General features: G+C 41.3%; 1 protein-coding gene across 1 annotated transcript in view; it reads right to left on the bottom strand.

Moving 5' to 3' along the window:
* Positions 1 to 5,562: 5,562 nt before the first annotated feature.
* Positions 5,563 to 18,075, bottom strand: part of rtn4rl1a (reticulon 4 receptor-like 1a) — a 112,456-nt gene continuing 99,943 nt past the window's right edge. The window contains 3 exon segments of the mRNA XM_030746494.1: positions 5,563 to 7,304; positions 9,494 to 9,816; positions 9,819 to 9,947. Coding sequence (XP_030602354.1) covers positions 6,405 to 7,304; positions 9,494 to 9,816; positions 9,819 to 9,947 — 1,352 coding nt within the window. The 3' untranslated portion in view covers positions 5,563 to 6,404.

Genomic DNA, 18,075 nt, shown 5'->3' on the forward strand with positions numbered 1-18,075 from the left:
TGGTTTCATGGCTACATATCTTCCACTAGCTCAATCACGGTTCCATAATTTCACCTTCTTCCTAATTAGAATCATATATTTGCCTATAATGAGGGTAATGTAGCCTGATGGTTATGACCATGGAAAGATGGCCGGTGTTAAATTGTGCTTACCCGAAGCAACTGTAAGGCATGTGATGATGCGCGATAGGTGCCGTGCACTTAGATGGTGATTGGAATGAAAATCAAATAACGTAGTGTGAATTATCGACTTTCTTCTTGGTATAGATTGGATGCATCAGTCTTGTACACTCATACACTTGCATTTTGCTGAAGGTGTCTCCCATTTTTTTAGTTGTCCACTCTTCTCAAAATGAGCTACTGTTCTTTCCAGCACTGCTTTATTTCTTTCTCTTCACTATCCCTTGCTCTTCTCTGCTTTTCTTTTGCTGAGTCTCAACTCTTCTGGGATTCACACAGAGAAATCAATTTTGCCTGGCCTCTTTGCTGTTGGAAAGGAACATAGGCATATATAAATATTCACATGCGGCTATTTCAGATCCTCAGCTTAGGGACTGAACTAGTGGATGAGCTGTTCTACTGTTTGATCATGAAGCTTGCATACATCTGTCTCTGAATGTTTCCTCTCTTTCCCTGTGCATCTTTTTCTTCTTTAATTTCCTCCTTCCATTCCTCTGATTGACTTTAACAGCATCTGTTCTGTCTTTTGATTTATTTTTTCCTTTCTTTTCTCCAGACTCTTCTTATACTTTCCTTCTGTCAGTGATCATGTTTCTCTCCTTCCCTTTACCTTTGTTCTTTTATTCTTCCACGCTTACTTTTTAAAATCTTTTTTAATTTCTAACTAAATTTTCCTCTCTTTGATCTGACCTTCCTAAATTTGATATTTACTCATTTTCTGTCATTGTAATTAATTCATCAAGTTCTTGTTTTTTTTTTATATACAGTGCTGTGAAAAAATATTTGCCCTTTTTCTGATTTTTTCTCTCTTTTTTGCATATTCATCACATTTAAATATTTCAGATCATCAAACACATTTTAATATTTGACAAAGATAACCTGAATAAATACAAAATGCAGTTTTCAAAATGATGATTTCATTTATTAAAGGAAAAAAGTTATCCAGACCTACCTGTGATAATAACTGGTTGTGCCACCCTTGGCAGCAACAACTGCAATCAAGCGTTTGTGATAGCAGACAATTAGTCTTTCATGTTTCTGTGGAGGAATTTTGGCCGACTCTTCTTTACAGAATTGTTTTAATTCAGCCACATTGGAGGGTTTTTTGAGCACGAACGGCCTGTTTAAGGTCATTCCAAAGCATCTCAATCAGATTGAACTCTGGAATTTGACGAGGCCACTCCAAAATCTTTTGTTTTGTTTTTGTTGTTTTTTTTGAGCCATTCAGAGGTGCACTTGCTGGTTTGCTTCGGATCATTGTCCTGCTGCATAATCCAAGTGAGCTTGAGTTTCAGGACACAAAGATTCTCCTTCAGGATTTTCTGGTAGAGAGCAGAATTCAGGATCCATCAATTACAATAACTCATCCTGAAGCACCAAAGCAGCCCCAGACCATCACACTCCCACCACAATGTTTGACTGTTGGTATAACGTTCTCTTTACAAAATGCTCTGTTGATTGAACAAGATTCAGACCTTCCAGAAAGTTCAGTTTTTGTCTCATCAGTCCACAGAATATTTTCCCAAAAGTCTTCATCAAAATGTTTTTTGGCAAATATAAGCTGAGCCTTTGTCTTCTTCTTGGTCAGCAGCGGTTTTCTCCTTGGAGGTCTCCCATTGATGACATTTTTGCCCAGTCTCTTTCTTATTGTTGAATCATGACCACTGAGGCAAGTGAGGTCTGCAGTTTTTTAGATGTTGTTCTGGGTTCTTTTGTGACCTCCCGGATGAGTCGACAATGCACTCTTTGGTAGGTCAGTCACTCCTGGGAAGGTTCACCACTGACCCAAGTTTTCTCCATTTATGGATAACAGCTCTCACTGTGATTCACTGGCATCTGAAAGCCTTAGAAATGGCTTTGTAACCTTTTCCAGAGTGATAGATGTCAGTGCCTTTGTCTCTCAGCTGTTTCTTTAGATTGTGGGATGATGAGTTGCTTTTTGAGATCTTTGTCAGACAGGTTCAACAGGTATGACAGTAATCAGGCCTGGGTGTGGATCGTGAAAATGAACTCAGCTTTCATGATTAACAAGGGGGCAATTACTTTTTCACATAGGATCAGATAAGTTTGGATAACTTTTTTGCTTAATAAATGAAAGAATCATTTACAAACTGCATTTTGTGTTAACTCTGGTTATCTTTGTCTAATATTAAAATTAGCTTGATCTGAAACATTTAATTATGACAAATATTGAAAAATAAGAAGTCAGGAAGGTAGCAAATACTTTTTCACAGCACTTTATATATATTGTTTTTTTTTAATTACACTTCATTTTTCCTTTTCTTTTCTTCCCATCTTCCATCCATACATCTCACCTCCTGCAGTCTCACTGTCCACTCTTGCATTGTATCATAAACCTTTTACTTTAACTACCTTTAAAATTAATGTCCTTTGAACCATGTGACTTCAATTTTAGAAACAGATTCATATTTCATAACTCTCCCTGAACTCGTTGATGCAGAAGCTTTCTGCTTAATTTAAATGCTGGCTTCCACTGGTTTACGTAGTGCCTCTACATGAATGAACACATGTAAGCTGCAACCCAGACTTCATCTGGGACACATACAGCGACTGACTGTACACAACCAGCTGCTGAAGATGTGGCCACCTGTGCTATGCTCACTTCCTGTCCCCTGGCTGCCGGTCTGTTTGGCAGTGATAACTACTTCATGGATTTCTTTCACAGATATATCCACCCTTCTGCCTTTAAATCCTTATGGCTAATTCATTCTCTTTCTCTCTCTCTCTCCCAATTGTCAGCTTTGTTTTACAAACCGAGCAGTGATATTGTTTCTCAGAGGCACACCTCTCTCTGCCCTAGCCGGCTGTCAGGCTAGATCTGCTGTGCCGGTGTACACACAAGGTACACCGGTGAGCATGCATATTCAGTGCACAAACGCACACGAACATCCATAGAACAATTCACATGCAGACACACGCATGAGTATGAACACAAAGTAGACGCAGCACATGCCAGTGCTCCAGGTGACCTCACCTTGACCCGACACAAGACACCTCACTCGCACCCTCGCAGCTAATAGAGCTCGACAGGTGAGTGTATTTGAGAGTTTGTGCATGTGTGCATGTGCTTACAGTCGCTCTGATACATATTTTATACGAGGCTGCAGTGTATGAGTGAAACTAGGACATGAAGGAGGCCAAAATATACCCTGGCTAAATGTGAGTGTGTTTCTCTCTGAGCAGTAGATGAACGTGTGTACTTATTCCATTACCTTTTTTTTTCTTAAACATTTTCCTTTCCTTTCGCTGCCTTATCATTCAGCCCCAGGGCTCATTTTAGAGGTATGTCTATTAGCATCACACAGACACAAACACACTCAGACAGATGTGCATATGCACTGACAAAAGGGAGGCAAACAGACCACCTCAGCCATTTGAGGACACTTTCTGTTTAATGTTATTTATAAACAGCTTTTGAGTCTGGCATTGTTTGATAACCACATACAAAACATTTGGGTTGCACAAAGGAAGGGAGTAGAGGAAAAGAGTACGGAGATAGAGTTGTGTATGTGTGTTTTGGGAGTAGCAGGGAAAGGAGGAGAGGAGGAGGAGGAGATGGAAAAGAGAATAGGCAGACAGACGAGGAGGGAGAAAGTGTTGGAGGGGCGAGGAGAAGGGGAAAAAAGGGAAAACAGAGGGATGAATAAGAAAGGAGGATGGGCAGGAGGAGCATAGTGCAGTGTACCGTTTATCTTCAATGAGTCAGCAAAACAAGCAAACAAACAAAAAAGACTGAAAGGGATAATGATATAATGATAAAAATCATATTTAAAAAAATAATAAAAGTTACAGCCTCAAGCTCCCTCTTTATTTTTTAAGGGAACAACTGAGACACATCAGAAAATCAGTGTATCCACTTATTTTTTCTTGCTTTTTTTTTATATATATAAAAGTCATCCTCACATGAATAAACAGACACAATTTACATCACCTCTGGGTTAACAGCAGCACAAACAAATTCACCAGTAGGGATTTCTAATCCTACATGTCAGGAAAATGACTCAAGTGGCAGGCTTCCCAACATCTAGATAGATAGACATGAAAAAGCAGGGCTCAGCGGGAAACACACCCAAGCAGGATACAATGTGGCCCCTGCTCTTGAATTCCCATCAAAACCAGATATTTTTAGGTTGCCAGCAAACCAAACTAATTATTTTTTGTGATGTTTGTTAGCAGGTCAATATTTTAGCATTTTTTTAAGCTTATAGTTTATCTTTTGCATACAAGGGAAGATCTTTTTTTTTTTTTTCCAAAATATAATTCCTAACTTTGTAATTCTAAAAGAAACAGAGATCTTCAGCATTACTGGTCAGTCAAGGTACCCAGTTGGCCCATGTGTATCTGTACAGGTTTCACCTATTGTAAATGAGCACTTTGGCTGAGGGACTCTGAAACAGGTCAAGTCAAAGCCTCGACATTATCCGTGGTGCTCTATTTGTGATTTGAAAACCCTGGACTTATGGGGCTTGGGAGTTTATAGTGGGACAGGAAGGCTGTGAAGGTGATAAATTGGGCTATTTTGGGAGGGGCAGAGGGTATGTGCTTGAACCTCTCAAAGGGCGCCATGTCACACAGTCCTTTCTGTGTTTTTTTATTTCCTGAAGAGGAGTCCCAAGCCTGCAAAAGGGCAACGGGATTCTCCCTCCTCAGACATAGCAGCATTAAAATCCAAGTCTCCAGTCAGGGCTTGCAGATCGTTGAGTCCATCTGTTTTCAGAGCACAGTAAACAAAGAAGGAAAATCAGTAGTTTTTCAGTCCTCTGGTGATCATCACAGATTCTGAGCTACTCCTCTCCTTTCGATCAATGATTGGATCTTTGCAGAAGATGTTCTCACTCGTGGTCATCATCAGTATTTTCCGACTGCAGACAAAAAAAATCTTCCTTTTTTTCCAGCATTTGAAAGCTTCCCATTAATATTTGGATTGAATCATCTCTGTTTAGAAGATGTATACATAGCCTCTATGGTACGACAGAGAAAAGTGCATATCAGTTTCTTGGAATTGTGAGTCTGGCTCAGGCCTCAGCTTTTCCGTGACCTGCATAAGCTGACCCTGCAGACTCACCGAGGCCTCTGTTTTGTAGCCATAGAGGTCGAAGAATGAATGAAACTCCAAAGTTTGTCCTTATTGGAAACAGGCTCTCATTAGGCACTCTTGCTTTCTAGCTTCATTCTACCCGCATGGCTTTAGTGTTTTATTTTTTTGTTTGTTTCTATTTTTTTTTTTTAATTATTATTTTTTTCAGTGGACAAACACACACGCACACACACACACACACACACACACACACACACACACACACACACACACACACACACACACACACACACACACACACACAAAGATTAATACAAAAATCTTCACTTTGTTCAGTCACTCGCTCGCATTCATTTACACTGACTGTTACCAGCTGGTTCCAAGAATGACTGGTTGTATCTGAATGGCTTTTTGAAGTTCCGATGAAAGGGCAAGGACAAATGATGGTTTTCAACAGTTTGAAGGTTTGACAGGAGAAAAGTTGTGTAAGAATTTCTGTGGTACTTTTAGAATTTAGACTAAAAGTTAAGAATACAGACATACATTATCCTGACACATTGAAGTAAATCCTCTTTATTTGTAGGTATATAATGATTATAGCTATTACTGCTAAAAATGTTTCACAATGATTCATTTTCCTGCCACTTGTGTCTGCAGTATTTTGCTTCTTAATGTTAAGGTATTGTTGAGTGAACACGGTGACAGCTACAAAAGAGTACGTCTTCCTCTCAACATGACTGACAAATGGAGGTCGTGGCTGAGAGTGCTCTCATGACACAAGGGTTAAACACAGAGACCAAGCCATGAACTGTTTGGATGCTTACCGTGTGTTCTTGTTGCTCAATTACTGGCTAGTTATTTTATGTGGCTGTACATAAATTCAGTGAAACAATCAATGCTAGAGACACAAAAGTTTTCCTGTTGTTTCCCTTGGTGACATCATCAAAGCAATGGGCAAAATAGTTTTCCCTGACTAACATGTATTGATTAGGACTCAGAATGATCCCCGCATTAATACCACAGGGATTCTCAGTGATGTTCTTTATACACAGTCATTTACATACACATTTATGTGCACATGCCTCATTTAAAGAGCCAGAACAAGGTGATTCAGGAGAATGATTCATAAGATTGCATCACCAGCACAATAGTGTCCATTTCCTGTCTCAGCGTACGATCACAAAGTAGAGTGACAGCAGCAGAGCTGATGAGAAACACGAAATATAATCTGCATGATGCGACCCTGCTTTATTATTAGCTCTCTGGACCCCAATTGGTGGGCCGACGGAAGTTCTGGGGATGCACTTGTTCTTCCTCCTTGCTGTGGTAGACAGGTCATATTTATCTCCATCTGGAGTATAGTCTTTCTCATCCACCTCCCGAAGTACCTGCACCTCATTGAGTCCCCCCTTTGCCTTGCGGCCACGGCGGGTACAGTTTCTGCGGCCTCCCTTCGGTGGTCGTGGTAGGGGTGAGGGTGAAGGCAAGCTGTACTGGTCCCCGTGGGGCAAGTACGGCCGCTGATGGTGGTTGTGATGGTTTCTGTGACGATTTAGATGGTTTAAAGACTCTCCATGCTCAATCTCCCTACCTGGGGCACCATGTGCATGACTCTCGCCTGACATGCAACTGGGGAGCTCCTCTTTCTTGAGCGTTTTCAGGTCCCTCCCCTCCAGCTCTGGTGGTGAAATGCACACCAGAGAGGAGGTGGAGCCTCTGAACCTCCGCAGCCAATCCCAAAGTGACAGGGCCTTGCAGTCACACTCCCAGGGATTATCGTTGAGTCGCAGGTACTCCAGGGCAGGCAGAAGAGTCAGGGTGGCACCGGAGAGCTCCGTCAGGGAGTTATTAAATAGATACAGCGTGGTGAGACGCCGCAGGTCATGGAAAGCCTGACGATCAACCCACTGGATTCGGTTCTGGTGGAGAAGGAGCCGGTCTAAGACTCCTAGACCTCGGAAGGTGTTCTGGCGGAGGCTCCATAGACGATTGCCATGCAGGAAGAGATGACTGAGATTCAGTAGGTCGATGAACAGATCGTCTTCGAGGAACTCTAACTGGTTATCCTGCCAGGATGTAGGGGAAAAAGAAAGATAAAAAGGGAAGCTTAAAATGGGGTGCAAAACATTAAACATCATTTTACGAGTATATAAATGTCAGTAATCTGGTCATACATTTTTGCAGATTTGCACAACTGAATATTTAATTTCATATCAAACAATCTGCAATCTCATGTGTGATCTCCACCACAACAAACTATGTTTATCTGTATATAAGCTGTGTTTATTTAATGTTTAATGTTTTGTTTGTTTTTTTAAATTACGTTGAAGATTTGTATTTATATTATTTAAGAGTTTTTTTTTTTTTTTTTTTTTTTTTAGTGAACATCAACCTAATTTCATTGTGATGCTGTGAGCAGTGGCACAATGGCAATAAAGTATTTTATGTCTCATATGTCTTATCTTATTTGCATTCCCATTTTTCTAATACATTTGCTATTCAAAAAAAACCCCAAAACATCCATAATAATACAGTAACATTGATTTTAGCAGTAGTATCCCCCTGTAGCTTATACATGAGTTGGAGCATTACACAAGATGCGGTTAATGTGTATGTGCGTGTGTGTGTGTGTTATACAGAACAAAAATATAAGTTTATGAGAATGGAGTTTGCAGTATCCAGTAATTAAGTGCAGTCTACTCTCACTCAACTAACTGTGCTCTTCTGTGAGATTTTTTTCCGCCTTCGGGATTTATTTGAAAAGAAAAAAAAAGATAGGTGATGTAAAAATGCTGTCAAACATGTCAATCTGTAACTGTTACCAGTTTCTAAGTAGGGGTGTAACATAAAATTCACAGCTCATAATGGACCTTTGGACAGTTTTGGACTCACTCATGGTTCTGTAAGCTTTCAGTGCATCAGAAAACAAAAACATAACTTTTCTTTCATTTATTTAAAAAATAAATAAATTAATACCCAATTAGCCATAATTCAAACTGTAACCGTTAAAGCAATTAAAAGCTGCAAATTGTCAATAAAAAAGGCTAAAAAAAAAAAATAAAATTTTTTTCTAATAGTGTACATTCAGCTTTAAAAATTGTCCATACTCTCAATGCTTTTTGCGTGAGAGTAAAGCTTGTTGTAGGAACACTTTTAGTACTGATAAACTGTCCTTTCAAAAAAAATCTGAGGACAGAATTCTGTAATCCCCTAATTTATTGCAAATTCCACTTTTATTTGGGCCAATATGGTATCTGTTTTCCCCAGAGTGGTGTAAAACTCTAAACAATCTCTTTATTTGAACAGAAAAAGGTAAAAACCAGTCACTTTGATGTCTAACCCTGTTTGGATGCTATAGATCAGGGATCCTCAAATCCAGGCCTCGAGGTCTGGTGTCCTGCAGCTTTTAGATGTGTCCCTGATCCAACACACCTGAATCAAATGGCTGAATTACCTCCTCAGTACTTCTCCAGAGTCCTGCTAATGACTTCTATATTTGACTCAGGTGTGTTGAAGCACAGGCACATCTAAAAGGTGGCAGGAACCAGACCTCGAGGCCTGGATTTGAGGATGCCTGCTATAGATTACTGACACAACTAGCAAGTAAGTTGAAACTAAAAGACCTTCAACAGTTGCACTTCAAGGGACCCAGATACATTTGATAACTAGACTGGTACTGATTCAGCACTTTTCTGCTCAATTTAAGCAATCAAAGTGCTTTCTTACTACAAACATCATTCACCCATTCCAAGAGCTTTTTTTTTTTTCCTGTGGCTAAGCATTTTAACCTAATATTTACACACTCACACTCTGATGGATGCATCAGGGGCCACTGGGGTTCAGCATCTTTCCCGAGGATACTTTGACATGTAAACCCTCCTAACAGTACATACACCACTATCACTCAGTGTCAACAGCAATAAATCTTCCATCATAATATGAAATGAAAGACCCTTCCAATGTACCAGAAGCTTTTCTCTTCATAGATCTACCATGTAATTAATAAAATCATATATTCAAGCATGGATTTGAATTGTATAGTTGTCCTGCAGGGGTTAACGGCAGAAGTTGTACTGCAGGTATATTTTTGTTTCAGGAAGGTTTATGATATTTTCATTACACTCAGTTATTTGATCGGGGACCAGTTCATGGGGTATAAGTGCTGAACCAGAGTGATGACAGATTATACCATAATGCGATTGTAGCGGCAGATGCAGTACACAGTAGAGATAAAACGCAGCTGTTATCCATGTACCTGTAGATAGAGATACTGGAGATTATGTAAGCCTGCAAAGATCCCTTGAGGGAGGGTGATCAGGCCACAGTGGTATAGATGAAGGGCATGTAGCCGACCAAGGCCCAGGAAGGTGTCTGAGGCAATGGCCTTCAGGTGTCGGTGGTCCCCAAGATCGAGCTCTTCTAGGCGGTCAAAGCCATGGAAGGTGGATGGTTGTATATAAGAGATGTTGTTGGAGTAAAGCCACAGCATTGTGGTAGTGGGCGAGAAGTGGCCTCGAAGTAGTCGCTGGATCTTGTTGTTTTGCAAGAAAACACGCTCGCTCTGAGCAGGGATGCCTCAGGCACAGCATGGAAGTTGTGGGCCTGGCAGGAGACGGTGCTAGGTGAAGTGTAGCAGATGCAGTGGCGAGGGCAGGGTGAAGAAAGATCCAGGCCCCACAGCACCAACAGTAACTCCACCCCACCATAACCTGAGAGGAGGAAGGGAGAATGGGAGTGAAAAAAAGAGATGGATGTAAAGAGAGAGAGAGAGAGACAAGCCAAATTAATTGAATTCATACGGCAGAGAATCTGTTATCAGACACATCTTGGAATGAAACACTCATTGCTCTCAGTTTACAAGGACAACATAGGCATGGTTCAGTGCAGACAAATTACAATGCTGACCAAATCTCTCTCTCACACACCCACACAACCGCACACACATGCACGCACGCGCACGCGCGCGCACACACAGACACACACACATACTTGTGTATGGTTGTGCGAGCTCATTATTCCGCATATTTTTAACTATTTGCAAAGTGTTTGCTCTCAACCTTTCCAACACCCGCTGCTACCTTCATATTAAACTCTTTCCAACCCACCATTTAAAGTCATGGGATCATTTTTTCATCTTCTGCAAAAGCCCAAGAAAGGGCGTCTGCACAATGTGCAAAACACTGAAAAATGCTGCTCAGGTGTACAAACACTTTGTGAAGGAAGGCGAGTGTGTGGTGTCTTCATCGTGCAGCTCTATGGTTGTTAGTGGGGTACATACATTTATATTTTTCTCTTCCTTGCACTAATCTTGACACACACACCACACACACACACACACACACACACACACACACACACACACAACACACACACACACACACACACACACACACACACAGCATCCCATCATGCAGTGTTATATCCTTTGGTTATCCTCTAAAGGCGACAGAAAATCGATGTCTCTGCTGCTTACAAGTGAACACACACCACACCTGTAATACGTTCCCACAATAAAGGAAACCAAGAAAGGGGGATATTGGAGAGGGAGGAGGAGAGGATGAAGAGGAGACTCATCTGCAGCATGCCTGTGAAGTGGATATTACTTTTTTGTTTTCAGATTTCCTTCATCTCACTCACATTTATTTGACTTTTTTTTCCAGCCCTGGATCATTCTAGTGTTTGATGTGTTTGTAAGACTGAAGAGAAAAAAATGCAGTAAAGGAGAAAGAGATGAGGGTGAGACACACTAATCTAGGGAATAACTGCAGAACAAAGAGAATGATACAATGTGAACATCATGTGCTAACCTGTGTGCAGCCGTTGGCGTGTCAGTGTATCTGTCTGTCTGTCTCTCCATCTTTATTTGGACATGTTTCAAACTATCATAGTGAGGACATTTAAACTTAGGTTGATTTTCAAGGTCATTTACCAAATTTCACACTGGACAGATTGCTCAACTTAAAGGTACAGTAGGTATTGCTTTATTTTTTTTTGAGGTTATTTAATTATAAAATGAATATTGAACTTATAAATATAAATTGATTAGTGTGTAATTGCATCTTCCAGCAAATTGATGCTTTCTCATAATCCTTAAAAAAATACATCGGAACAGGTACGGATTTGTGGAAGCTCCCGTGTTACCTGGTCATTTTGAATACAGTGGCCGAAATGTCTATCACTATTCTGCCTAATCACATTTTATGTAGTGGTATTGCTATGTAGTAGATTATGTGTGGAAAGAGACTGGCCACGTAAATAATATGCTAAAGGTGGTGGAGAAGAGAACTTGTAGGTGTTTGCGTACAGTGAAGGCAAATTTTAATTTGTGACTGCACCTTCAGACTCAAGTTATGAAGGATCGTACCCATGTTTTATCACAGCTGCCATAGGGCCAGCGCAGTACACTCTGGACAGGTTGGCTAGCTGTCACAGGGCCAACACAGAGAAACAGACAACCATTTGCAACCTCCACACAGAAGGGCCATGGCCAGATGGTGGATTTGAAAGCAGGACGTTCTTGCTGTGAGGCAACAGTGCTAACCACCACACCACCATGCTGCCCGAAAAATATAATACATATGTAAACCACAGAGAGCCATCAAGAGAAAAAATAGGGAATAGAACAAATCCCTGATAAAGACTCATGCCCTGACACTCTAATCAGCTAATTAACTCAAAACACCTGCAAAGGCCTTTTAATGGTCTCTCAGTCTAGTTCTGTAGGCTACACAATCATGGGGAAGACTGCTGACCTGACAGCAGTGGAGGCTCCAGAAATATTCTCTGCAGGTGCTAAGGTGAGGGCTAAGCATTTTACTGAGGGTGCTATGTTCTTTCAGTTCTCAACACACACTTTATAGAACAAACACACACACAGACACAAGCTATTTTCTTGGGGGTGCTACGGGGGCGCTATGACTTTCCAGGGGGAGCTATAGCACCCCCTAGCGCCCACCTGGCGCCACCACTGCTTGACAGTAGTCCAAAAGATGATCATTGACATCTTGCACAAGGAGGGCATGAAAGTGCTTAAACTGATAGAAAAAGGCAGCGCATGGACCATGATGGGTCAAAGGTATGGGGTGATATCTAACCTCACATTAGACACCTCTACAAAGAAATTTAAAAGGTTTTCATATATTTCTCAAATGAAGGTTCAGTGCAGTTTGTGGAACATCAAGAACAGTGTCTACAGTTTTAAACACTATACAATACAATAAAAGACAAGGATTACAAAAGCAATCTTATGTTTTTTTTTTTTTTAATTTATTAAGACTTAAAACAGTCACAAGATGTCACAACCAGGCTACAGAGAAGCTTTTTTCCAACTTCCATTATTCTCATGAACAATTGAACACTACTGAACTGTTAATACTTGGGACACTTGCATATCAAAAATTACCTATTTAATTTATGTAATGGCATACACAGGATTTTCACCTTTACTTCAATTTGTTATTCATATATTTATATTTTCTATAGTTTTTATACTGCACAAACTGCACCTTTTTAAAATTAGAAGGTAAATTGCACATGCTAATGTTTACAATGTTTTCTATATTTACGGGTATGAATGTGTGTGTAAGGAGAGAGTGAGCTGTGTGAATAAGATTGTTTTTACTGTATTTTCCGTGCACTGCGAGCATCTGTGTAACCAAAAACAAATTCCTTGTATGTGTGAGCGATACTTGGTCAATAAAGCCTGATTCTGATTCTGAAGATGTTAAAACAGTAACAGCATTTTAAGTATTGAACATCGAATTTAAGGTCAAATTTTTATTTTTAGCCAATTTTCAGAAGAATTGTTGCTCCTCAGTGATGCTTGAATAAGATGGTAACTTATTCAAGGTCACGATTATATCTGATGTTTTATAGGCTTTTAAAAAAAAAAATCTTATTTCTACAAGAATCCCCACCCCCAGAATCAGATGATTCCCTATGAGCAAGCGCTTGGCAACAGTGGGGAGGAAAAACTCCCTGTGGACAGGAAGAAACCTCCGGCAGAACCAGGCTCAGGGAGGGACGGCCATCTGCCGCGACCAACTGGTGGGTGAGGGGAAAGTGAAAATAAAATTTTTTTTTTGAAAAAAAGCCAAAATGATGTGTTTTGGAGCAACTTAGCAATTGATTAATTTTTTCATCAAAGTGCTGGGCTGGTGTAATAATTGAGTTTTGGGTTTCGCAGTGTGGACAATTTGGGCAACTTTGATGAGACTGTGGAGGATAGCAGAAGCAGGAGTGGAAGGCATCTGCATTTTTGCTGCTAAATTGCCAGCTCTGATTTTATGTTTTCAAATTGAATGTCACACTCTTCACTTTTTAGGTGTACAGCTGGGTTTTGGACACTCCAGTCTGTACTGTGTGGGCTGTTTGACTGCCAACTGGAAGGCTGCTGACAGAGAACAAGGCTTTGATCCTCTGTGTTCTTCGTGTCATTACAATGGTCTCTGCGGGAACTCTGTGAGAGGCCGGGGTCCAAGAATGGATGCTGGAGAACCTCTAAGGGAGTGATGCATTTATCAGCGTCTAAATGCACCATCTGTTTAATCATGCTGACCAACAACTCCTGACCACTTTGGTGGCCTGTTTTCATTTTCATTAATTGTTGGATATCATCAAGACGCCTGAGCTTTATGAACTGTGTTTCTTGCACTTGGAATCCTGTATCTTGTTTAAATTCTTCTTCAGATTTAAATCTCCAGTGTTGGTCTCTGCAGTTTTCTTTGATGAAGAAATAATGTGTATTAAAGCCACGTTCCAAGACACAGTCAGGTGGCTGGCCCTGAGTGTGTATTATGTATCTGAAAGTATCCTAAGCCATTTGACCAGGGTAGAGTGGCTGCCCTTCGGCCAGCTCCGCAGCTATCAGGCACCCTGTACCAAAGGCTCTGCACAGAGACATGTGGAGCCAATGTAGACACGGGACATGCCAGTCCAAAATCAATAACTTTCACTTTGATGGGAGACTGATTTCGGTCCACAATCATCACATTATCTGGCTTGAGGTCAGTGTGTGCTATTCCCCTGGAACTCAGGTGGGACGGTGCATTGGCCAGCTGATACAAAATTGGCCTCAGCTCACTTACAGGAAGGCCTTGGTAGTTCCGATCCTGCATGTAGTCATAGAGGCTTTGATCAAGGAGTTCAAAGTTTAGGCATACATGCTCCCTGTCCATGAAAAAGCCATTCCATTTAATGATGTTGCAGCTGTCTGGATCCAGGCATCTCAGCTGCTCTAAGATGAATATTTCTGATTTTGCCTGTTGCAAAATTTCCGGGTGGTTCTTGTTGACTTTCATTGCCACAGATTTGTTGGTTTTGGTATCAAGACATTTGGGTACAAAACCAAAGCAGCCCTCTCCGAGTAAAGCCTCCACTTTGTAGAATTTTCCCAGCATAGTTCCTTTAAAATTGTCAAAATCACTGGGGAGGAAGGATGATGTGTTCTCTGACTTGTTGAGCGGTGTTTGTTTGGGTAATTCATCTGGCTTTTGGACACTTCACTTCACTGCTTTGTGGACTTTCTGATGGCCAACTGGAAGGCTGCTGACAGAGAACAAGGCTTTGATCCTCTGTGGTCTTGGTGTCATTAAGTGGTCTCTGAAGGAACTCTGCGAGAGGCCGGGGTCAAAGAACGGATGCTGGAGAACCTCTAAGGAAGTGATAAGCTGGTTGGCATCTAAGTGCAGCATCTGTTTAATGAGGCTCACCAACAAATCCTGGCTGCTTTGGTGGCCTGTTTTCATTTTCATTAACTGTTCAAGATCATCAAGACGCTTGAGTTTTACATATCTGGTTTCTTGCGCTTGATATCCTGTTTCATGCTGAAATTGTTTTTCAGATTTAAATTTCCACTGTTGGTCACTGCAGTTGTCTCGTATGAAGAACAAATCTGGATCAAATGCACGATCTAAGACATAGTCAGGTGGCTGGCCCTGAGTTTGTATGATGAATCTGAAAACATCATAATCCCTCTCACCAGGGTAGAGTGGCCGCCCAATGGCCAGCTCCACAGCTATCAGGCCCAGGGACCACATATCAATAGCTTGATCGAATGGAGCCTGGAGCACTTTGATGGGAGACTGAGTGCAGTCCACAACCATCACGTTTTCTGGCTTGAGGTCAGAGTGTATAATTCCCATTGCACTCAGGTGGGACAGGGCATTGGCCAGCTGACATAAAATTGGCCTCAGCTCACGTATGGGAAGGCCTTGGTTGCGGCGGTCCTCCATGTAATCCAGCAGCCTTTGATCAAGGAGTTCATAATTGAGGCATATACGCTCCCTGTCCCAGAAAAAGCCATTCAATTTGACAAGATTTTCACTGTCTGGATCCAGGCATCACAGCTTGTATAGGATGAACATTTCTTTTTTTGCCTGCTGCAAAATTGCAGGGAGGTTCTTATTGAATTTGATCACCACGGCTTCATTGCTTTGGATATTACGACATTTGGTTACCCCTAGGGGAGAAGAAGAGGGTTCATCACTGAGAGGACCCTGGTTCAAATCCTCGGGCTGGCATCACTGTGGGTCCCTGAGCAAGCCCATCCCCCCAGGTTGCTCCCCGGGCGCCCTTTGGCTGCCCCCTGCTCCATGCTGTGCTGTGTGTACTACATACTCCATGTGTGTGATGGGTTAAATGCAGAGAATAAATCTCACTGCATGTATATGTATGTGACAAATAAAGCTCTTTCTTCTTCTTCTTCTTTCTTCAAAGCCACAGCCGCCCTCTCCAAGGAAAGCCTCCACTCTGTGGCATTTTCCCAGCATGGTTCCTTCAAAAATGTCAAGATCACTGCATTGAACGGCCACTGACATTTTGAGGGGTGTTTTCTTAGCAACGTGTGAAGAATTTTTTCAAAAATTCTTCTGGTTGCTGTTAGGAAATTGTTAAGAATTCAAAATTGTTTTCAAAACTGTTGTGTTGCATTCAGGTGAGAAGTCTGATTTGCACTGGACAAAAGTTTAAAATGTGTCCACTTAAGGAGTTCTGTTTAGCAGAGCCTCCTTGATTGCTATTATTTAATACTTCATAGACTTGAACATTCTGGAGTCGGGGCGGGGGGGGGGGGTTGTGTGTGAGTGTGCACATGTGCGCACATCCACATATAAGCGTGTGTGTGTTTACACAATACCCGACCCTCACACAGGCTGATGAGGGTGCTGTCCTGCTGGCATCATGGTGGAGGGAGGTGGAGAGTTCCTGCTGCAAGTTTATTTGTTTGCTAGCAACGTTTATGTTTTTGTTTCTGTTCTGTAACAGTTGGAGGCTGCAGGGATTCTTCTTTGACTGAACTTGTTATTTTGTGACTGACTCAGAAGAGGGAGTAATGGCATAGGCGAATGAACGGAAGTGGGTCGGGGGGACATGTCCCAAAATTGGAGACAGGTGCATTTGTCCCACCCAAAAATTACACCGCGGAGGAGAAAAATACTTGATTTTGAAATCTTTAACTTGCGTGCTTTTATTTTTGAAAGGTGGGAGACAGCAGCCTGTCGGGAATGTTGCCATAAATATGACTTGTTTAAAATGTCTTGTTGTCAGTTTACTTTCATATAGCGAAACCAAATCTTTTTCAGTCATCTTAATCCTGGGTTGGTCCCTCGTCCAATATTTAGCTTGCTAGTACCACTGCTGCTACCTGATAAAGTAAGCATACAGCCATGGAATGGTCATAAAGTTTGATAAAAGACTCATGCCACTTTGTCTGGTGCTTTGCCTACATCCTACGATTATAAAACATAGACATATGTAATTATACATACAATTTTTCCAAGAAACATTTGAAAAAGAAGAAAGTAAGGGTTCAGGGTGGTATGGCTTACGGCCATACCACCCTAAACTCGTCTGATCTCGGAAGCTACGCAGGGTCGGTTAGTACGCTGGTTAGTACTTTTATGGAAGACCACCTGGGAATACCAGGTGCTGTAAGCTTTTGGGGTGGCTGTAGCTCAGGAGGTAGAGCAGGTCACCTACTGATCGGAAGGTCAGCGGTTCAATTCCTGGCTACTCCAGGCTGCGTGCCGATGTATCCTTGGGCAAGATACTTAACTCCAAATTGCTCTCCGAAGCAACCGTTGGAGTGTGAATGTTAGATAATTAAAGCACTTAGCTTAGTTAATCATGGAAGTGCTTGTGTGCATGGGTAAATGTGTTGTATAAGCACTTTGAGTGCTCAGACTGAGTAGGAAAGCACTATATAAGAACTAGTCCATTTACCATTTAAAAGATCAAATAGCATTTTTTAAGCTTTGCTCAGAGTGTTTACAGATCTACAGGTTTCTGATATGTGTCCCCCCCAATAGTAAACTCATTCCTACACCCTTACCCTGTTCACATGTTCATGGGTATTATGATAAATGTAGCTTTTTCTATGCATTCTGGCCTTTTACCCACACATAAATGGCATTTTAGGTTACTGATGTTTTGAGAAACTCAAGTTGAAACTTAATATCTGCATTTACATGTGGTCAAGCCAAACAAACAGCAAAGCTGTGCATCTTTCTCTCTTATTGTGTGGTCAAACTCTGTGTGTGTATATATATATATATATATATATATATATATATATATACCGTATTTTTCGGACTATAAGCCGCTACTTTTTTCCCACGTTTTGAACCATGCGGCCTATAGCCCGGTGCGGCGTTTCTGTGGATTTTCTTTAACCACCAGGGGGCTCTTTAGCAGGATATGAATCATGGGACGTCAAAGTTGGAAATCGAAGAAGAAAGCGCCAACAAGTGCTAGCAGCAGGCACAAAAGAGATTTTTTTCAAACTCCCTCATCATGGAAACCACAAAAAGAACTTCCTATGATGCCGCTTTTAAGTTGAGG

Source organism: Archocentrus centrarchus, chromosome 14, assembly GCF_007364275.1.
Source record: "Archocentrus centrarchus isolate MPI-CPG fArcCen1 chromosome 14, fArcCen1, whole genome shotgun sequence".
Classification (NCBI taxonomy): domain Eukaryota; kingdom Metazoa; phylum Chordata; class Actinopteri; order Cichliformes; family Cichlidae; genus Archocentrus; species Archocentrus centrarchus.